Genomic DNA, 23,007 nt, shown 5'->3' with positions numbered 1-23,007 from the left:
AATGGGGCCTCCCACTGCCGCCGGCCCGCTGCTGTGCGATTTCTGTTCTCATCCTGAGGTAAAGTTCTTAACCTGAGGTACTATTTCTGGGTTAGCGGAGTCTGTAACCTGAAGCGTATGTAACCTGAGGTACCACTGTACACACAGTGCTTTTTTCTGGGGGTACGCATACCCCCTAAACATTTTGTGAATTTTAAGTTTGGCCTCATTGAGGGGCAGTATTTCAGTATGATAGGAAAAGGAGAGTATCCCTAAACATTTCTTTAGTAAAAAAAGAGAGAAAGTGTGTGTGTGTGTGTGTTTTAGAATTACGTTTCCCCAGAGCACATTTTATGGAGGTTATAGTTGGAAACGCGCCGAGGCTGCCATTTTCTGCTGGCAGCAAACGCTACTGAATTTAGTAAGGTCTACTCCCGAGTAGACAAGTGCCTTTGGACATAGCAGGACTTGCACCTGGACCGTTCGGTTTTTTTATTATTTTTAAACGCAACCCCCAGGCACGATCACAAAGCACCATTGAAAGCCGAGAGGTTAAAAAATATATTTGGTTCAGGGCCGAATCACACCCTACAAGCAATCTTGGGGCGTCCCTGAGGAGATTTACGGGAATCCCAGCCGCTTCCAGGAAACTCAGAGGCCACGAGGGTGCAGAGGGGAGGAATGTCCCTTCGCGCTCCAGGTTCGCTTTCCATTCCCCTCAGACGCCTCAGCAAATTCCGCCCGTGAGCTGAGGAGAATCGAAAGCGTAGCCCAGGCGGCCGCTCGCCGCGCATGCGCGTAGATCCTTTTCTCTCTCCTCTCCCGCAACCTTCGCCATCTGCGTCGAGCGCCGCCTCACGCCCGCCCTCCTTCCCTCCAGTCCTTCGCCCGCTAAGCCCACCGCGCCGCCCAATCGGAGGGACGGAAAGCGGAGCGCGAGCCCCTGTGACGTCAATTCCTGAATCCAGAGGAGGACGAGTGGAGAACGCGCGCGCGCTGCTCGCCGTGCGACGTCTCCGGCACTCCACCAACCCCACGCGCCCTCCGCTGCCGAGGTTGCGGAACCAATTGACGGAGGCGCCGAAAAGCCCCGCCTCCTCCTCGCGGTGACCTCACAGCTCTTTATCTGTACCGTCCCTCCCGCCACTCTGGGGACGGCGTCCAATCCAGGGCGGGGACGGCGGCGGCGGGGCGGTCCCTCGGCCCCCCGTGACGTCGTGGCCCCGCCCCGCCGCCAGGCTGCCCCCTGAGGCGCTTGGCAGCGGGCAGCGAAAGCGAGTCAGTCAGCCAGTGGCAGTCAGCCTGCCTGCCTCGCGGCGAAGCCCCTGTTCCGCGTCCCTCCTTCCCCATTCAGCGGCTCGCGGGGTCGTCGTGCTTCTCCGTCCTCAGCCCCCGAGCAACATGGAAAGTGCGGCGGGGGGAGCCGAGTTCAACATTCTCCTGGCCACCGACTCCTACAAGGTTGGGGGAGAGAGGAGGGTCTGGGGCGGGAGGGGGAGGCCGGGCGGGCGGGCGAGGGGCTCCCCTGTGGCCCCTTCGGGAGGGAGGCTGGCTGGGCCCCCCCCCCGCTGCCTTGGGCTTCTCTCCCCCCCCCTCCTTCCAGGCTCCTTTCTGTTTCGTGTTCCTGCCTCGCACCCCGCCCTCGCCAGGCCAGGCACCGGGCCAGGACGGGGCTGGGGCTGCCTGCATGGCGAGGGGGCGCCGGAGCTACGTGTGGGGCTGCTCGCAGGCCATGCCCACATGCGGGAGGCTGTGAGGGGGTGGGAAAGCCGCCCCGCTTGGCCTTTGCCCTTCTCTCCTGCGCGCGCTCTTTCATCGGGCTCGCCTTGGTTTATGCAATGCAAAGCGCAGGCTGAAGCTTGCGGTCCTTTGTACACTTGGCTTGCTAGCTCGCCTGCAAGGGGCTGTTTTGTTTCCTGAGGGCAGAATTGCCAGCTCTGATGGCTTGGTCTGGCCATTGGAGTGGGGGGGGGGGGGCTGTTGCCTCCTATCCATCCCATTGAATGTATTAAGTGGTATATAATTTTAATGGAGAAGGGAGCGAGCGACAGTGAAGCTCCTTGCTTCTTTTGGAGTGCAACGTCTCTCCCTCGCTCACATATCCTTACGGGTTTATCATCCACACATGCTAACATAGGTGGAGGGTGGGCAGGAGACACTGGCTTTACTCCTTCTGCCCCCCTCCCCTTTATGCTTTGTGCTAAGAAGCTTCTAGTAATAGTCAAGTGCAGGGAGAGAAAATGGGGCAAGATAGAAAGTGACACCTGTGGCATGGAGGAGATGGCTCCCCACCGTGACTCCTACTGCACTTGGCTCTTTCATCTCACTTCCAAATTCTTGCAGGGGGAATGCAATGATAGTGAAACACCTGCCTCCTTCACTTACTAGACTTGTGGGAAGTGCTAATTTTAGTTCTCTGGGAGTGTTTCTGAGGAAAGGTAATCTTTGCAGGCAAACTGACTTAACGCTTATCTGATAGTAGAAGTCCCAGGTTTCTGTGTGGGAAAGAACCTGATCAAAGTCAGCATGCTGTTTGCTTTTTATCAAGATAGTAGATTCTAGCTGCTCATCTGTACAGAACTTAACAGCTCTGAAAGCGTCACTTATGCTATTGGTATTTCCTATACTTTTGGTATTTCCTAACTGTTACAACAACAGTACAGTGTTGTAGAAAAACAAAGAAGAGGAGGTTAATGAGAAAAGATAAGGAAGTTAAGCTCTTCCGGGAAGGTTTTAAATCACAGGGTTTTCGTTTGGACTCATTACTGGTTTAGCTATCCTTCAGCATACATATATTTGTTTCTTAGCAAGACCTGCCTTTGGTGCATAAATGGTTGGATTATAATTACAGTAGTGATAGTACTACCCAAAGTTTAATTCTGTTACACATTTGTCAGTCTTTAAAAACTTGGAGCTGTATATGGTGGTAGATCAAGCATTGTGAAACTGAAACCATTAAACCAGTCGTACAGTTGTTACTCATGATAAAAGCATTAAAATAGCCACACTGATTTCAGAGGAAAGTTCTTGTGGGAAACTATGACCAATTTATGGAATTAAAATAAATGATAAATGGAAATAATTGGCTTAAAATTATAATTTTAAATGTTGCATTTGATTCAGATTTGCTGTAGTGATTTACCTGCTACAGGCAGATATCAGTGTAATTTGCAATGTAATCCTTTACATGTCTACTCAGAACTAAACCACATTGAGTTAAGTGCAACCCCATAGGTCAGTGAGTATAGGATTGCAGCCTTAATTGCTAGATTGTGCCCTGCTAGAAACAATGACTAGCTTTTACAGGAATAGCAGTGAAAGAGATCCTTCTGTTATGTATAAGGAGTCTCCTAATCTTTGCCCAAGAGACTTTGTCATTTAACAGTAAATGAAAGCAATTCAGAGAGAGCCTTATGCTACTATAGTATCAAATAGCAAAGGTTTTTTAAATTGTGCTTTCAAGCGTTCAAAGCACTTCATCTGTATTTAGCTGTAATCCTTACCAGCAACCCTATAAGGTAAGTCAGTATTTCTAGGCCCCCAGATTGCAGCTGGACTCAAAAGAGAGAGGCAGCTAGATGCCTGTGGGCATCTAGTGAATTCAGAGTGAAGACTAGATTTGAATGGACTAGTCTTGTTTACTTACAGTACCCCTGTAATCCCTGCCTTAGCAATCTTCAATAGCATTGTACAAAGCCCTACACTGGTTACTGCTAAGAGTCTAGTAGCCTTCTTTCCATGCTGACCCTGAAGGAAGGAGAGCCTTTCACCAGTAACCAGCATAGAAACACAGACTGCCAGTAAAAAAAGCCCACTCCCAAGTGAATTGCTGAAGGAGTGATGGACAGATCCCTCCAACCTCCACCAGCCTGATCACTTGCCTGCATGGAATTCTTGGTTGCTGGGGGCTATTGGAGAAATACAGTGGTACCTCGGGTTAAGTACCTAATTCATTCCAGAGGTGCGTTCTTAACCTGAAACGGTTCTTAATCTGAAGCACCACTTTAGCTAATGGGGCCTTCCACTGCCGCCGGCCTGCTGCTGTGCGATTTCTGTTCTCATCCTGAAGCAAAGTTCTTAACCCGAGGTAATATTTCTGGGTTAGCGGAGTCTGTAACCTGAAGCGTATGTAACCCGAGGTAGCACTGTATTGCTGAAGGTTTTTTCCACTTGCTGTGTATTGCCTTGATGTACTCGTCCAACATTGTCCAATATCTTGTCCAACATTTGCTTCTGAAGCAAGTGTGCTAGTAACCTGACTGTACGCTTATTACAGAGGAATGCTGAACCCCACAAGTGATCTGATTTTATTTAGGTAAAGGTAAAGGGACCCCTGGCCATTAGGTCCAGTCGTGACCGACTCTGGGGTTGCGGCGCTCATCTCGCTTTATTGGCCGAGGGAGCCGGCGTACAGCTTCCGGGTCATGTGGCCAGCATGACTAAGCCGACTCTGGCGAACCAGAGCAGCGCACGGAAACGCCATTTACCTTCCCGCCAGAGCGGTACCTATTTATCTACTTGCACTTTGATGTGCTTTCGAACTGCTAGGTGGGCAGGAGCAGGGACCGAGCAATGGGAGCTCACCCCGTCTCAGGGATTCGATTGGCAAGTCCTGTGGTTTAACCAACAGCGCCACCCGCGTCCCACTGATTTTATTTATAGCAGACCTAATTGCAGTTCAGACAGATTCGTCAGCCTCTACTATCTAGAGAGGGAGATAGTTATGAATCAAGGATGGAAGGGAAGCAGTACGTTGTGTGTGTGTGTGCAGATGCTTAGGGAAGTTTGAATTCTGAACTGAAGTGACCTGATCTGCACCCCCACAGCTTAATTGTATAGTTTGTGTTGTACACTGAAAAGACATTTCATCGCCCCTGATCCTTGAAATATAGATATATATGAAAATATATGTATTTTACTACCCACCTCGTTCTTGATTATAACCTGTTTTAACCATTTGTAGTATTGCATAATGATCAGTGCCATGAAGCTTTTAATGTACGGTAAGCTGCATAGTGCTCATTATTTGGCATCACATTCCAGACTGAAAAATACTTCTATTCACATTCAAGGAAACTCCCTTGATATGGAGCTAATTTTACTAGGCATCCAGGCTTTAATTTGCTGAGTTCCTGTCTGTTTTTGCACTAAAATCACTCTTCTAGATTCTGCAACTGGAATGCTGTCTAGTTCAGAGAACAATGTGCAGGCGTACATAGTGCTGCCTGAAAAAGTGTTTAATCAGAGTTTTAGCAGAGTTTTGGAAAGCTTTAAAAAATATTCATATGTTTTTAGTCCTGATAGGTTCCATATCACTTTACATAGTTCAAGTAAGTTTAGGATGCAAGGTTTAAAAGTGAACATAGTAGCTCCCGGATCAGAAAACTAAATCCAAAAAGATACTGTTTGCTATCCAGAAAACATCTATGCTGTAGTGTGTGGACATTCAGTTTTTCAAGCAAAGATAGGCTTGGTTCGAGCATCACACTAAACCATACATTAAAAGGAAGGTGCTCCAAAGCTCCCATGTTAGTCCTCAGCCCCTGCCGCCACTGTGCTGCTTATGAAACAAAGCAGAGTCTGGCTTTGGTTGTCCATACCCAGGCTCATAGTTTGTTTCTCTGCAAACGTACATGAGTGTCAAACCGCTTTGGTCCTGGCTCACTACTCTGTGGTTTATTTGACGGAAACATACACTGAGCCTGGGTTCAGATGATTCAACAAGATGCTTTGTTCAAGGGGTGATGGCAGCAGGAGTGGTTACTTTTGAGTAGCACCATGGTCTGTGGGATGTGTGAGGAACATGTAAGCAGCGCCATGATTTAATGTGATATGTGAACCATAGAATGTAGTGAAAGAGCAAAATGAAAGAGCTTTCTTATCAAGTGCTTTCAGTTTAGCCATATTCCTTAGAGCAAGACCTGGATGTGACATTTAATCTTCAAATATGGCACTCAAAAAAAAAAAATCCAGACCGTGTGGAATTCTTAAAACTTTTAACAGCATTCCAACAAACCTTCTGATCTGTTATTTCAGAGAAAGGTTGCTGGTGTTAGCTGTGGACTTCAATTCAACCAATTGTTGTAGCAAATGCTACCTTTGGAGATGGCGGAACAAAATAATTCCCCATTCTGTTTGTTTAATGAATGGGTGTCCTGCTTGTAGGGCTACATCAAACTCTTCAGAGTGGTTTGCTTAAATTAACTCTAAAATTATGAAGTTGTTTACACATTGTAATACGGCAGTAATTCAAATTTAGGATTTTTAGAATTAAAAAATCTGACTGAAAATATTTTCACTATATTAATTTTTTTTTACCATTATCAAACATTCCCTTGCAGTGTTGGAAACCCAAATATTACAGCATTGTGCTGGTGTGTCAGAAACAGAGAGTGAAACTGACCAGTCTAATTCATTTCCCAACCTGAGAGAAATGCAAAAAAATAAAAAAGCATAAATGGTGGAAAGGAAATTTGACTTTTAAAAATCTTTTAATCTACAGCTTTAGTTTGCAGGTAAGGGAAAAATAAAATGCTTTTGTCTTGAAAATGTCAGAAGTACATATTTTAAAGTAAGCTGGGAAATCTTTCTCAGAAGAGGTGCCATCAAAATGATGTTCTATGTGTAAAATTATCCCATTTTCATGTCTTATTATAGATTTGTTTTAGTTTCAATAGAACGTTAGCAGAGTCATTTATTGAAAACTGTATCAATCAAAGCTCTTGTTTTTTCTTAAGCTTCCTGTAATTTTATAACCACTTATAACATTGTTGCAATTGAGGGGGGAAATATTCTGTACCATGGCATTCATCACCTGTGGTGTCACTAATGTGGACAATAAAATTTGGTTAATCTTTCTTCCCCTGCTTATATGGAGTTCTTGTGTAGCTGTGCAATTTCCCCAGGAAGCACACGATTGACAGGTGAAGTTTAAAAGGAGCTTGTTTATAGACAAGACAAAGCACTTTATAATTGCTGTGCAAGTAAAAAACACGCAACTGCACATGGTGGTGGGTGTTGAGATTATATGGATGTTCCACCAGAATAACTGGTTGCAAGCAATGCTTGTTACATTCGGTTTGTGCTTGAAGGAAAACTTCTAATAAGGACAGCAAAAATCCTGCAGATCACTGACACTGCAGCTTCACCTCTAAAGTCAGGCTCCTGTACTAGGTTTGACACTGGAGCCCCTAAGCAAAAATTAACCAAACATGTCGCTTTTCACATTTTTCTGAATTCTGGTCAGTTTCACTTCTCAGTTATGGAAAAGTTGTTAGATAAGCAAGATAGAAAAGGAACCCCAAAGGTAATATAGTAATGGACATTTTTGCTTGGTCAGCTGAAAACTGGACAGACAAAGGGATGTCTGGTTGGAAATCGTCTGTTTGATATGCTACAAGAGAAGCAGAGTGCTAAACTGCTCCTTATTTTCCAAATCCTGGAAAAGCTGAACTACTTCAAGCTTGCCAGGCTGAGCTGGAGGTTGAAGAGTGAAAGTGATCCTCACTACAATGTGTATGGCACTGTCAAAGCTCATTTGGATAACCATTTTGTATGTGGTGAAATGTTTTCTTACCCAAGTTTTTCTCATTTTAGGTGACACATTATAAACAATATCCACCCAATACAAGTAAAGTTTATTCCTACTTCGAATGTCGTGAAAAGAAGACAGAAAACTCTAAATTCAGGAAGGTGAAATATGAGGAAACGGTTTTTTACGGGTTGCAGTACATTCTTAATAAATACTTAAAAGGTATTTCATGTTGGAATTTTAAATAAAATTACTCATCCATTCTTTAACTCCACAACTTTTTTCGTGGATCCTTTAAGCAGGAGCAGCTATGAAGATGTCTTCATTCATGATAAAATAACTATCAAAGGGTAATATTGTTTGATACTCTAATGGTTGACTTAATTTAAGACTTAGGTCAGGGGTGGGCGACTGGATATGGTCACTGGATCCTATTGTTGTTTCCCCCACCCCTCACGGGCCAGGAAGAACTTTCTGAGAGTAAGAGCTGTTAGACTGTGGAACCCTCTTCCTCAGAAGGCAGTGAACTCTGTTTCCATGGAGGTTTTTAAGCAGAGGTTAGATGGCCACAGGTCATGGATCCTGTAGTTGAGATTCCTGCATAGCTGGGGGTTGGACAAGGTGCTTTCCAACACTGCAATTCTATGACTCTACAACATATTTATTTAAAAAATATTGATAAAATCAAATGCTTATTCTCTGCTGACCTTTCAGCAGCAGGCAAAGCCGTTTTATTCAAGAGTGATGGCCTTTGGCCTTATAAGCTGAAAGGTATGGCCTCAGTAAATGCTGCAATTCCTTCAATTTACTGTTTCTATTTATATGTTTGGTGAGAAGGTGGCATACAAATGTAACAACGTTTGAATGCAGTTTAATGATTACCAAACACAAGCTTTGCACAGAATCTAATTTTAAAAATTATTCCCAAATATGATAGTGTAACTTGGCAAAGCATTTTATGGAAGTACTTTACATTCTTCCATAATGTAATATTTCTTCCAATACTTTACACCAGCTAGTCTGGTGACTGGGAGTGGCCGCTGAGACCAGATAACACTGTTCCTGAAGGACCTACATTAGTTCCCAGGCACAATTCAAAGTCCTGGTGCTGACGTTTAAAGCCCTAAGTGGCCTCAGCCCAGTATACCTGAAGAAGCGTCTCCACCCCCATCGTTTTGCCCGGTCACTGAGGTCAAGCTCTGAGGGCCTTCTGGTGGTTCCCTCACTGCGAGAAGTGAAGTTACAGGGAACCAGGCAGAAGGCCTTCTCGGTAGTGGCACCCACCCTGTGAAATGCCCTCCCACCAGATGTCAAAGAAATAAACAACCATCTGACTTTTAGAAGACATCTGAAGGCAGCCCTGTTTAGGGAAGTTTTTAATGAATGTTTGATCTTTTACTGTGTTTTTAATATACTGCTGGGGAAACCAAGCCAGATGGATAAGGTATAAATAAATTATTATTATTATTATTATTATTATTATTATTATTATTATTATTATTTTATTTTATTTACATGTGGAGCTGTCTGGTTTATCATATCAGCTTCTGCAAGTATAGTGATGATAATATATATCTCTATCACCTGGGTTAGGGTCATCATTTTGTCACTGGCATGCAGCCAGGTCGTCATTTTCTTGATTTATATTGATCAGCATAGTGTCTAGAGACCCAATCTGAAGGAAAAAGCTTTCTGTTTGCTATGGAATGTAATGGTAATCTAAGATTTACTATGTGACAACTGCAACTTTCATTCGAGTACATGAAATCGCTGTCAGACTCATCTGATTACAGCCAATGGGTAGAGATAAGCATGCTATTTTTGCTGGTACTTAACTGGCTATTTGATTTACTCTATGTCCTAATTGTAAATCATTCATTTGAAATTAAATTGCACTTTAAGCAATGGAATCTGTTGTTGAGTAAGTAGTGTTTACAATCTGGATGCACCCAGCCCAATCTGTGGCACGTTTACTTGGACATATATCCTGCCAATTTCGTCAGGTCTTCTCCCAGCAGCAGCCCAGCAATGCAACCCTTGGCATATCTACTCAGACCTGCTCCATTGAATTAATAGGGCTTGCATTCAGGTAAGTGGTATAGGACCACAAGCCTGTACAGTTCTAGAGAGAACGGCACTAGCCGTGGCCAAGAAATCACAATTTTTGCATAGTTTGGCTAGTTTGTTTCCCCTCAGGACTTCCATAAAACAATAAATGGCAATGCCCAACCAACTTTTAGAACATATTCTTATGATTCAGTATTTTTTTGTAATTGTTATACATCTTTTAAAATTTTTCACCATAGGCAAAGTGGTAACCAAAGAGAAAATCCAGGAAGCCAAAGAGGTATACAAGGAACACTTTCAGGATGATGTCTTCAACGAAACTGGGTGGAACTACATCCTTGAGGTAAAAAATTATAATGAACACTTCAAATGTGAAGACACAAACACACTAAACTGCCTAATATTATCTGGTATTAACTATGTGGTTGTAGCTGACAGATGCTTAGCTTCTTCAGTTTGATAGGAAGCTACTTTGTTGGTATTGGTTTTTGTGGGTTTTGGTTTTTTTAATAGTTCATAGAGCAAAGCAATGCCTATTCTTTACTGGGAGTTGTTCCTGCACACAAAAATATGTGGGAATTGAGCTTGAGGTGTTTTTTGGGGGGAGGGGGGAATCCATATAGAATTGACAACTGACACATTTGGAAAGAGCATTATAATCTTGTTCTATACCTTTTAACTGGTAGTATAGGAAAACCAGTTGTTTTTTACAATATTATATTAATTTAAATTCAGAGGTGAGTTGAAACTGGGCAACATGTTGATGCACCAGCAATTTGTCAGTGCCCTTCTAAGGAAGCTTACCCCACAGTTTGAAGGCACAGCCTTAAATTCCCTTGTGAAATCACTTGCTTTTAAAGAGGCACTGTGACTCATGCACAAGTTCTACAAGTGAGCTAAGCTTTGCTAAATTTAAGTTAAATCAATTATAAGCATTGTAACTGAAAAGAGAAAAAGTAGTGTTTTTTGAATCAAATTTGAAAGTTGTGTAGCTTTGTACATTAATTAAGCCCCATTTAAAGGAATATACTGTCAAATAAAAAAAATACTCATGGATACAAAACCTATTTTTCACCCAATGAAAAAGTCTTCAACCCCCTTTCCAAATAATTATTGTATCTGTTTACAGAAGTACGAAGGTTGCCTTCCCATAGAAGTCAAGGCTGTTCCTGAGGGCAGTGTCGTTCCCAGGGGGAATGTGCTCTTCACTGTTGAAAACACGGATCCGGATTGCTACTGGCTCACAAACTGGATCGAGGTAATTAATGAAAAATTATCTCTGTGATTGATGATAACTTTCTAGCTAATTTGCTTTATTTTCAACATGTCCTGATCATGTATTTGAATCTATCATTTAAAGATGTCATTCTGCCCTTTGATATGAGGGAACACATAATTAAATACAAGTTGTGCTAATTGTACTTAGCGTTCCATGTGCTTTTAGACTACACTGAAAAGGCATTGGTTTATTCCTTTGCATGGGTCTCTTTTTCCCAGATGTATGTAAGGCTGCTTGTATTTCTTACTGATTGGCCCACAAGCTGCTTAATCAAGTTTCCTAGGGTTACGAGTTTTAAGATTGAAGCTATGTGTCTCCTGTTTGGTATAAAGTGGTGCCAAGGCATCTTTTGTGCAGAAGAGAGCCTGTGCTGTGGACAGGCCTCTTGTCAAGTTGGGTGCATGGTTCCACCTCTCCCTTCTGTCCCCAAAGGGGCAACTGGTTCTTTAGAGTGTCACTATTTCCCCCCATCTCTTTATGCTAAAACTATATCAAGCACATCTGTAAAAGCTGGTTGGTGAAGAAAATCAGGTTTGGAAGGCCTGTCTAAATATTAGGTTTCAGAAGATGTCTGAAAGCAAGCAGGGATGATTTCTGCTGAACCTCTATTGGCAAGGAGTTTCACAGGGCAGGATATGCCACGCTAAAGGCCCAGTTCCTTATAAAGGCCAGATGACCCTCATGGTCTTGGGGAGCACCAAAAATGCCCCACCAGAAGACCTCAGCATTTGAAGTGGAGCAGTAAGGAGTCAGGCAGTACTTTGGACCCAGTGGAATAGCATCTTGTCAGTAGCTGCAACTTCCAGACCAGATACAAGGGTGAGCCTCACATAAAGTGCATTGTAGAAATAGAGCCTTGAGTTTTCCATGACTTACTAGGCTCCTATCACAACCACCATCTTTTGCCATCCTTCCCCTCTCCCAAATTAAGTGAAATTAAGCCCAGTGGTGCTTATTTCTCCACAGATGAAATATTTGTTGGATGATGGAGGTATATTTCTGTAATTACTTCTTAAATGTCTGTGAATGGGTTTGAAAACCTTTAATACTTCAAGAGTATTTCCAAACTTTGAAAGTTACCAAGAAAAACCTGAATTACTTTTGTGCATATATGAAAACTACCTGCCATATCTAATTTGATTCTGTATTGTAGTTTCCATTTAGTGGAAAGGTTCGTTTTCCCTATTGTATCTAGGAGTGGTTATCTTCACACTTACACATGAAACATTTTTCCTCTTTATAGACTATTCTTGTTCAGTCATGGTATCCCATCACAGTGGCCACAAACTCCAGAGAACAAAAGAAAATCTTAGCAAAATATCTGCTAGAAACCTCAGGCAGTTTAGAAGGTCTGGAGTACAAACTACATGATTTCGGTTACAGAGGAGTCTCTTCGCAAGAGGTAATGCTATTTTAAAAAAATGTATTGAAATTACATAATTTCTTTCTTTCTTTCTTTCTAAAATTGGAATCCATAAACTTACACTGTATAATGTGTATTTCTTCTTGCAGCCTTAAATTCTTCAGTAATAGTCAATAAGTGTGGCACTTCATACCTTATTTATATTGTCCTGCAGATATTAAGACCAAATGAAGAGAGTACTTATTAATGTGGAGTTACTCTGCTCTGAAATGGAATCTTCTAGTGATTGCCATTGGTTTTGCATGCCTGTAATTCATAATTGTGTCTTATTCTCAGACTGCAGGAATAGGAGCCTCTGCACATTTAGTGAACTTTAAAGGAACTGACACAGTAGCGGGAATTTGTTTAATTAAGAAGTACTATGGAACGAAAGACCCTGTGCCAGGCCATTCAGTACCAGCTGCAGAACACAGGTATCTGGATTTCTTTGATGCATTGTATGTGGAAATCAAGTGCAGATTAGCTGAAGGTCTGGTCCTCCAGCATCTTTGAGGACCACGTGTCCTGTTTTTTTTTTTTTTTAAAGGAAGCACACACCTTGAACTCAAATTATTAAACAGTTCATTAACAAGTTGATAAAACAAGTTGATAATTATAGACAAGCAATTATAGCTGTTGATTCTGCTTGTTTTATATGTTCAAATGTAGTAGCATTCAATTTTCTTTTTGACTCCGATTTTACATTATTTAATTAGTCAGTAAATTCTTGCCTGAATAGTTAGTTACCAGGTCCCAGGAAGATAGAAGTTTGATTCAGCAACTTTAATAAGTAACATATTTTTACAGCTTGTTCTTGCCATATTTTTGTGATCTGAGCAATAACTATTAGAATAATTATTTAATGTGTCATAATTGGCAAGCCTGATATTTAGTTAATTAGAAACTGAGTACCTCTTTTGTCAGCATGACGAATTTTTCCATCGCTGTCAAATGCTTCCACTACAATATAAAAAGCTTAGGTTTTTGGAGTGTTCCAGAGCAGAAAGTTTGAGTATGTATAGCACAGCAAAATGAGTCAGTGCTGCGTAACCCAACCCCCCTCCCCCAATTCTAAGTGCTGCTTAACCCATTAATAACCACGTTTCATAGGTCAGTATGAACAGATTGAATAACTTGTATGCAACGTTCAAAGAAAAGTCGCGCTGGAAAAAACCAGGGTGCCTAAATATTTGATACTTGCACTTCAGTTTCAACCCATATTCAATCTTTCTTATTCCTTTTGGTGGTCTTGCCAAGCTACTACATTTAGGTGGCATAAAACAACACTGTAAGGGTTGTTCAATGTGTATGGGTGAAATGCAGCGTGGGGAATAATGTACCATAAAGTTGATAACTTGCTATGATCAGGTACATAACTGTCCTAAAAATCATGCTGAGGTGAGCTGCTGAAGTCAGTGGTAAATTCCGGTGCCTTTCTACTACACACAGTCCTTATTACCTTTTGGCAAGAATATAGTTTGATTTTTATATTCTGTTTCTTACTTACACTGTCTTTAGAATGTTAAAGATTTGGGTACTTTCTTTGCTACTCAACTGTCTAAGAGATACTTGGTAGACCTTGGAACTGTTTTTGTATAAAATGGTTCTTTAGTGTACATAAGATCTCACTTCCTGAGAAATCTGATTACACACTTGGGATTAAGTGCAGATTTAATGTCCCAGCAATTACAGTCATACCTCGGCTCCTGAACGCCTTGGGGGAGTTGAACGTTACAGCTCCTGAATGATTGAAAACCAGATTTCCGGTCCCGAATTTTGAACTTTTTGGGGGAAGCCAAACATTCGGTGCAGCTTCCGCTAATGTTTCTGACGCGCCTGCACAATTGGAAGCCACGCCTTGGTTTCCACGCGTTTCAGAACGGACTTACAGAACAGGTTCTGTTTGACTTCCGAGGTACGACTGTAGCCTGACATTCTGCTGGTTCCCCGTGTTTGCTTGTGTGCATGCAGTTGATCAGGGTGAACATTATTACTGCTGTCTTGATACCTGCCCTCCAAACCTGGGCGTAGCCAAGAACTTCTAAGAAGCAGTTAAGATATTGGGCTTAATTAGGCAGCAAAAATTGTTCCACATGAATGAAAGCAGAACATGAATAAACTTTGTAGGGCTCCAGAAAGCATCACTGATTGAAACCTGTACTGTCAGTTGGTTAAAAAGTAGTGTGAAGATAAGGAATGGTTGCATTTGTATTAGCATAGATTAGAGTTGTCGGCTGCATGCTAAAAGGAAAACATAGCGTGGCAACTAAATATCAAATGAGTAAATCTCTTCTGTTCTTCCAGTACTATAACAGCTTGGGGGAAAGACCACGAAAAGGATGCTTTTGAACACATTGTGACACAATTTTCTTCAGTGCCTGTATCTGTGGTCAGTGACAGTTACGACATTTACAATGCTTGTGAAAAGATATGGGGTGAAGATTTAAGACATTTAATTGAATCAAGAAGTGCAGAAGCGCCACTGATTATTAGGCCAGATTCAGGAAATCCTCTTGACACTGTGCTAAAGGTAATTCTTTAAAAAATCTTCAGTTTTTAAACTTACTTAATGAAGTTATTTGGGAAAGACCTTTTCTTTTAGTCTAATGCCATTTCTACTCTGTTACAAAATTGTATGATTGACAAAATGATTTATCTAAAATTACTTAGAAATATCTATGTGGACTTCACTAGCTATGCCTACAGATAATTTTTGTTGGATCTGTTCAGTTTCTGTATCTAAATATATTTATGAGCTATGCTGACGTTTATTAAACTGGTGTCTGGCATATATTAAGTTTCTATAGAAAGACCTAAACATCTCATATAGTTAACCTGAAATTCATAAAGTGACCTGGTTCACACATTATGGTAAGCAAAATTATGCTTGGGACCATGCATACTGTGTTGACTTCCAGAGAGAAGCTGGCGACCCCTTTGTTCAGGCATAGGTAAACTTGGCGCTCCAGATGTTTTGGGACTACAACTCCCATCATCCCTAGCTAACAGGACCATTGGTCAGAGATGATGGGAGTTGTAGTCTCAAAACATCTGGAGGGCTGCGTTTGCCTATGCCTGCCTTTGTTCCTTCCCAGTGCTTTTAGCACAGTGTAGTGGCCAAGTCAAGATTAGGCTTTTCTTGGTTAACGGCTTTTCTTCCTTAACCACAGCCTGTAATGATAGCTCAAGCCTTTTCTGTGCTAAAAGGACTAAAAAGAAAAGGACTCTGGAGGAGCGCAGTGAGTGCAGGCATATTTGCATGGTCCCAATAAGTCATATAGATCATGACATAGGAATGAGGCCACCAATGCAAGATAATTCAGGCCATGCATGGGAACCAGTGACCTAATGGGCATGTGGCTTTGCACTTGGCTGTGCAGAAAGTGGATTTCACAAGCTACGTTGCTAAGAGCACGTAAAGATAATACTGGTGTGTCATGTAGTGAACGGAGGACCTCACTGCCCTGGCCATATTTCATATAGACACCAGTTTTGTGTGGATAACTATTTGAACATGTTATAATAATATATATTGTATTAACTTTTGTTTTGATTCATTAGTGTATCCTTAATGATATGTATGTATTATATTTGTTTAATCCTTTTATTTTTTTCCTCTTTGTTAGCTATGCAATTTTTTAAAAAGACATTCATAACCCCATAAAATCAAAATTCCAGAAAACTAAACTGTTTGCAATACATATGTTTTGACTAGTAGGTTGCACGACTGAGTCTTTTCATTCTTACATATAGCTGCCTGTAAATTGATTGTCCTAACCCTTCCTTTCCGAACCGTCATGGATGGTAGCAGGATAGCATATTATTTAAGTGAAGTAGTTCTAAGCTATCAGTTTGTTCTTTTGCATAGGACACATCTCAATTATAATCACAACAGCATTTTGGGGTGGGGGTGACATCACTATTTCCAGGATAATAGTTTAGAATGGTGACTTCCAGACTAGTTTCTGAAATTTGGGGATTCCAGCTTTGGCTTTCAGAAATTTAAAACAACACTGTATAGTGCCTCTGCGTTGCCAATAAAAGTTAATGATTTCAGTTTACCAGCACAATGGAGTGCTTGATAAACAATGACAAATGTTTCAGCTGCTGCTATCTACAAAAACAAATACAAATATATCTGGTTTGTTTAAATTGGCACAGGTTCCAGTGGCAGAATATTGTACAATTTTAAGGCATTACTGAGACCTGAGGAAAGACCTGAGTAGGCACAAACAATTTTGTAATGAAATAGAGCCGTAAATCTCAAATTAAGGCTTCGGATGAGCTAGTGACTTTAGCAGGCAGCCATGCAGAAGGTAACAATAAGACTTGAACACTTCTTACTATAACAAATTTTCAGTTACTTTCCAGTCAAGAGACACAAGTAGTTAAGGCTTAATCCTAAGTAAATAGGACTACCGCTTTTTGGAAGCTTTCTACAATTGCACCTTGGATCCCAAACGCCTTGGGAGTTGAACGTTTTGGCTCTCGAACGCAGCAAACCCGGAAGTGAGTGTTCCGGTTTGCGAACGTTCTTTGGAACCTGAACATCCAACGTGGCTTATGCGGCTTCCAATTGGCTGCAGGAGCTTCCTGCAGCCAATCAGAAGCCACACTTGGTTTCTGAATGTTTTTGAAGTCGAACGGACTTCCGGAATGGATTCTGTTTGACTTCGAGGAGGTACGACTGTACTAAAAAGCCAACCTCGCAAACTTAGTTTACTTTTAAGAATATCACAGTCTAGTCTCCCTATACCAAATCATTGCATTGGTCTATCTTGTTCAGTGTTCTCCACACACTGAGTGGCAGCGGGTTTCTTGACAAGGAATATTCCTAGCCCTACCTAGATATACCAGGGATTGAGCCTTGGGAGATGTAGGCCTCAATATAGTGGCTGAGTTCCTTTATGTTCACCTTCTTGAAGCATAAAAGTTTGACTCAAGGCATACATATTTGTATGATTGAACTGGCTTATTCAATGGAGTAATGGACTTAATTGTTTAATTTGGTTTTCTGCAGGTTTTGGAGATTCTAGGAAGGAAGTTCCCTATTACAGAAAATGAAAAAGGCTATAAAGTGTTGCCCCCTTACTTAAGAATTATTCAAGGAGACGGTGTAGATATCAACACATTACAAGAGGTGCGCCTTTTTATTAATATGTAGATTGCTTCTTCAGTGTCTTCTCGGACACAGCAATTAAATAATCATTTCCCCCCTCCGAAGATCTTAACAACTTTGTTTTTGTTCACGTTTTCGTTCATATCATTCCCAAATGGGTCAGTGTGCCTGACTAGATGGTTGCTAGCCTGAGCCCACCCAGGATACCAGGGGGTTGGACTAGATGACCCTCGGGTCCCTTCCAACTCTACGATTTTATGATTTAGGATTGTATGTCACAGCTTTGTTTCATCTGGCCTCTAATGCGATGCCAAAAATACCCCTGCCCTGCCAAGGGATCCCATTGAAAGCAGAAATCTGGCCGGCTGTTAACTGGCTGCATCTAGCCTTTGAAAGCTGTATTCAGACTGAAGGCTATCCAGTGCTGTGAAAGACACTGCCTTGAAAGAAGATGTCTTGAAACAGCTGAGAGCTGCCTAATCTCAGGATAACACTCGATAGCGACCCACCCCCAGCCTAAGGAGGGAAGCCACCAAAGATGCAGATTATCTGGTGCAGAAGAGCCTTTGGAAGGTGAGGAGAGAGCGCACCTGGTCAGGCAATTCTGCTGGAAGTTTCTCTGGGGCTCTTCTAACAGTGGTACCCAGTATAGACCGGAAGATGAAATAGGGTGTGGGAAATTGGAGAGCGCAAAGAGTTATGAAGGTGTAAATAGAACAGGAGCTGATCTGTGCTTTCAAAGGCATTTCTTGGACCATTAAACCACAGAAATCAATTGCTCACTCATTTGTGTGTTTCTGTGGTTCAATAGATTAGTAACAGCTGTAGTGCATGAACATTGCTAGTTGTCACTTGGCATACAAAAGCACCATCTAACCTTGAACTGAAATAACATGTGAGCAAACCTTAGCGGAAGGGAGGAAGTGAAGTCTGAGTGTTTGTCTTTCAGCTGGAAAAATAAATGGCGTTTTTATCCTCACATGTTGCTGTAAAGTCAGTATCTTTGTGTTTAAAATATGCCTACCTACCAGTGCAGTTGTTTCCCCCAAAGATAATTAATTGCACTTTTATGCATATTATGGTATTTGTTGGCAGCAGTTTGCTGTAACTACATGAAATATTTTCAGAGGGTTTGCGAAGTATCATTGAGCCTTAAATAGTCTAAAGTTCCTGTTCCCATAATATACACTAGTCTGTAAAAGAACACCATGGTAAATGCTTAATAGGAAAAATGTCTTATTTGTGCACCTCTTAATTTTATTTTATTGCTTTCTTACCAGATGGTGGAAGGAATGAAACAAAATAAATGGAGTATTGAAAATATTTCATTTGGGTCTGGTGGAGCTTTACTGCAGAAAATAACTAGGGATCTCTTGAATTGTTCCTTCAAATGCAGTTATGTGGTAACCAACGGCCTTGGGGTATGTTCTTTAAATGTAGATTTTACATTAGAAAAAAAGGGCCTTGATTTCATTCTTCAGTGTGAATGTGCTCATCTTTTACTCATACCATCTTTTTATTCCAAATTTTAGGTAAACGTGTTTAAAGATCCTGTAGCTGATCCCAACAAAAGGTCAAAGAAAGGGAGGTTGTCTTTACACAGGACTCCCGATGGAGACTTCGTTACGCTAGAAGAAGGCAAGGGAGACCTTGAAGAATATGGGCAGGTATGTATGCCTTAAACCCTTGATGTAGGGTGATATCAAAAGTTAGTCGTGCATAGTCCCATCTGTGGACTTAAACTAATTTTTATAGCATGCTGAATACAGTTTATGTTCATTAATTGTAGCATCAGGTGATTACTTGAACGTGTGAACCAATCAGCACCAGGAAGAACCTGAGTATTAACCAATGCCTATCCCAGGGCAATCATTTTCAATTGCAATAGTTCGCGTTTTTAACAGAGCCGTAAAGGGATAAGACATACAAGTGTGTGAATCAGCCCATGGGTCTATTTTAATATGGGTTTAACTTAAATCATAATTGCCATGATACGTAAATTAATAAACTCAGAGTTAAAGCTGTAGCTTCGCCAGGTTTTGAGTTTATGTGCTGTTGAAGCAAGCGCACTTTGCCAGGTGTGAGGAGCCCAGTTTGAAATAGAATCTGTTAGACATTAATGTTCATTTAGGGGCTAATTGTCCATACAATTGTCCACTCTCAAGCCCTAGGCATAGTTAGCTGCTAAAAGAGGTAAGATGTTTTCTCCATTTATTCAAACAGATTTATATACTGCTTAACAACAACACCAACACTCCAAGTGGTTTACATAAAATAATACAAAATATTCATTAAAATACAGATAAAATCAACCAACTTTAAAAACAAGTAGGTAGAAAAGCAACAGTCTGAAAGACAGATATAGATAATAAAATCTATGTTCTCTGCCTGTCTCTGGGGGACTTCAAATTCCTCCCAGCCTGGCTTATATGTGTCCGAGTTTGGAATGATGAGCTGTGTCGCTCTTGAGTGAGGGTCTTCATCTGCCAAAACAGACTCCTTGACATTGACAGGCCAAATACAGTTTTATTATTGAAACTAAGAGAAAATGGTGTCTGTTTGCAGGATCTCCTTCATACAGTGTTTAAGAATGGAATAGTAACGAAGTCCTACTCGTTTGATGAAGTAAGAAAAAATGCCAAGCTGAAGATTAGTGAACTAACAGAGGCATCTCACTAAAGTTTCATTCCATGTTTGTATTTGTGTAACAACTGTGTACTGCATAGCTAATGATTTCTTGTACAGATCTGTGTGTTTCTGTTTGCCACATTATAGCCAAATTATTTGTTGGTTTATGGACATCACTGCCCTCTCTCTTCTTTTCCTTTATTTTTGCCAGCCTTTAGAAAAAAAATGGAGTTGGGAAAACACTTGCAGTGTAAAATATGTGCTTCTAGGGGTCCTTTGGTATTCAATCTGGTATTGAGCTCCTCATTAATGAGACACAACTGAGACTTTTTATACATATAAATATATATATATATAGCAACATACCACAAAACAGATCTGCATAAAAGTATCATTGCTTTATGTTTATATTTACCTTGTATTTTTGTACAAACAAGATTGTGTAAAATATATTTAAAAGTTACAATTATAATGTCTTTCCAACTTTTCATGATTTTTATGAGCACAGACTTTCAAGGAAATATTTTGGGGTGGGGGAATACATTGCCTTTGTGTCCATTGATCAGCAAATAAAACATGGCCTTAAGTTTTGTTGTGACAACTGTACTATTTGGAAGTTTTAATCAGGATAGCTCCCTCAAAACCCACAGAGAAAGGGACTTTGCTGTTCATTGTAGCTACTGGTCAGCGAAACCTCCTGTTCTTGCTGAGGTGCTGTGAGAATATATAAACACATAAACACTTGCTAGACAGTAGGCGATATAACTGGAATGCCAAATGAGGAAGGACTTCTTACTGCAACAAAGATTGCCAAATGCACCTCAATATTCCAAGAACATTGGAATCTGAAATCAGTGCAACTCATTTCCAAGTAAGCGTGAAGGAGATCTGGCAGCAGAACTTCTAAGGGATTTCCTTCCGCTATGGAACATATATTTATATCTAAAATATTGACAGGTAGGGAAGTGATGTATTAAAGTAACTACACTTCGGGGTTTATTTTTACATATATTGTGACAAACCTAAAAGCAGAATACTGGTCTTAGTTGTGCACTTTTTTACTTTTTGTATTTTGGTCTTTGATTTTGCCTTTTTGTCAGACTGGATGTTGACCTTGTATAGACGTCTTAACTATTTTTTTTGTTGAACAACTTTAATAAAACATTATACTAGCAAACTCCTTTTACATTGGTAGCCTCCCCTATAGGGGATACTATGCAGAGGTTAACTATTTTAAATACTAAAGGTGATGAAAGGTACTCTTTTCATGACTGCACTTGATTCACTTTCTACACATGCTTTGAATTTCTTACTAAAGAACAAGTCTGTTGGTGAATGACTTGGCATGCTGTATCAAGTTCTCAGGTGTACAGCCATACTTCAGGTTGGTAGAAGACATGGATTTGTCAGCCTTTCTAGAGGAAGCAATATAATTTTGGTTTGTTAGCTCTGGTGAGGGATAAAATCTCGGATCGCTGTATAGGTGACGCGTAAGTGGGTTTAAACTATTATCTGGGAAATGGTTCAGAAGAGCTCTAACATAATGGAGAAAACAAAGATAATATACTTTTAAAAATGCTTGAAAAGCCATATTTTAATATTCCTGCTATGGAACATATTTAATTCCACAGTCTCGATCTATTTTGTGTTAGAAGGTTTTCTACGTTATTGCTATCAGAAATAGTGGTTTGGTTAGCACTCTGAACAGTGAGTTTCACTCCTAGAAATGTCCTTACCTTGATAACTGAAGTAGCTTGTCTTGGGCTGAAAAAGTTCAAAACTGATGAAAGGTCAGCATGGTTAAGCTTCCACATAATGTACCAAGGAAAGAACTGTATGATAAGTGGTACAAGAAACCTGGCAAGTCTCTCAACTGATATTTTTATATTTGAGGGCAATGGAGAGGCACTCTTTTATGCACCCTCATTCCCTGGGTGTTTGATTTCTAATTATTTTTGGGAGGGGCTGGTGTGTGGTTTCCCCCCTCTTTGTAAAACACTAGATTTCCTCACCTATCCTGGTTGGAAAATCCTGGGCTCTTACCATCAACGATTTAGTGTTAAGACGGTTGACACCTGAAACGTGAAGTAGTTTGGTGCTGGATACAACTTTACAGAGCTTGAACCTTAAATATCCTAATTCTTCCATGCAAAAGCAAGCAGTGTGTTTTGGTTTGCTTTTATCAATTAGGATCGTATGGACTCAGATCTTTAGCTCCCATTTCATTGTAGTGCAGTACTTGTTTTTAAAAACGGCAGTTGGGAAGCTTTGTGTTTAATTTATTTGTAACCTGTATTTAACATAAGAAATTATTTTTATGACTATTTTTTTCTCAGAGGAATGATTATGAAATTGATATGAAATCTTTTTATAGCAAAGAATCCACCTTGGAAGATTTGAGATGTATTTATTGTTTGCCAAAATTCAAAAAGTAAACAGAATTTTCTCTAGTTTTACATTCCTTCTTAACCTACTTAGCCGAGTAAGTATTCTTCACCTAAATCCTGTGTTTTAGTCAAAATGTACTTTGCATTAAAGACAAATGTAATAAACATGGAAATAAAGTTTTAGTTCCAGTAGTAAAACATATAGCTATTTGATTTTATTTCAGACTTGTGCTTTTTGTTTGTCAAAAATTACTTGCGGAAGAAAGGGTGATGCTGTAAGCCAGGGATGGCCGGCCACTATATTCTGCTTGGCCACTTTATTTTCCAAGCATGGCAATATATTTTAACATGCAACCTGAACCCATTGTGGAGAGTCAAGTTCTATACTCAAACTGGCACCACACCGCACTAAATGGCTTCACAGGTATGGAGCGCATTGGCTTGCATGGTGTGAGGTTGCTGACTTGAGAAGCTGAACGTGAATGTGCTTCCTAAAAGATCTGCCAGATCAGCAGAGGTCCTTTGCCTGCCTTGATAAGGAACAGCAATACTATATATTGTCTGCAACACTCAGGGCAACAGTCCCCATCCCCTTGCTTGCTGCACCTTGAATAA

The 23,007-nt window shown here is 40.9% G+C and overlaps 1 protein-coding gene across 2 annotated transcripts; it reads left to right on the top strand.

Moving 5' to 3' along the window:
• The first annotated feature begins 939 nt into the window (after positions 1-939).
• On the top strand, positions 940-22,590 carry NAMPT (nicotinamide phosphoribosyltransferase). 2 transcript variants are annotated; one of them, XM_083575232.1, is made up of 11 exons: positions 940-1,440; positions 7,576-7,732; positions 9,817-9,920; positions 10,707-10,835; positions 12,100-12,258; positions 12,556-12,692; positions 14,563-14,788; positions 17,279-17,398; positions 18,658-18,798; positions 18,910-19,044; positions 19,943-22,590. In XM_083575232.1, the coding sequence occupies exons 1-11, from the start codon at positions 1,381-1,383 to the stop codon at positions 20,054-20,056; spliced, it is 1,482 nt and encodes a 493-aa protein (XP_083431358.1). In that variant the 5' UTR covers positions 940-1,380; the 3' UTR covers positions 20,057-22,590. The 2 variants fall into 2 exon arrangements, with proteins under 2 accessions (XP_083431358.1, XP_083431359.1); XM_083575233.1 differs by having other exon boundaries at positions 1,208-1,440; positions 7,576-8,360; positions 8,403-9,920.
• Positions 22,591-23,007: the final 417 nt, after the last annotated feature.

This window comes from Podarcis filfolensis (genome assembly GCF_964270895.1).
Source record: "Podarcis filfolensis genome assembly, chromosome: 10".
Lineage (NCBI taxonomy): Eukaryota > Metazoa > Chordata > Lepidosauria > Squamata > Lacertidae > Podarcis > Podarcis filfolensis.
Note: the sequence above shows the minus strand (reverse complement) of the source record. Positions and strands in the feature narration are given on the sequence as shown.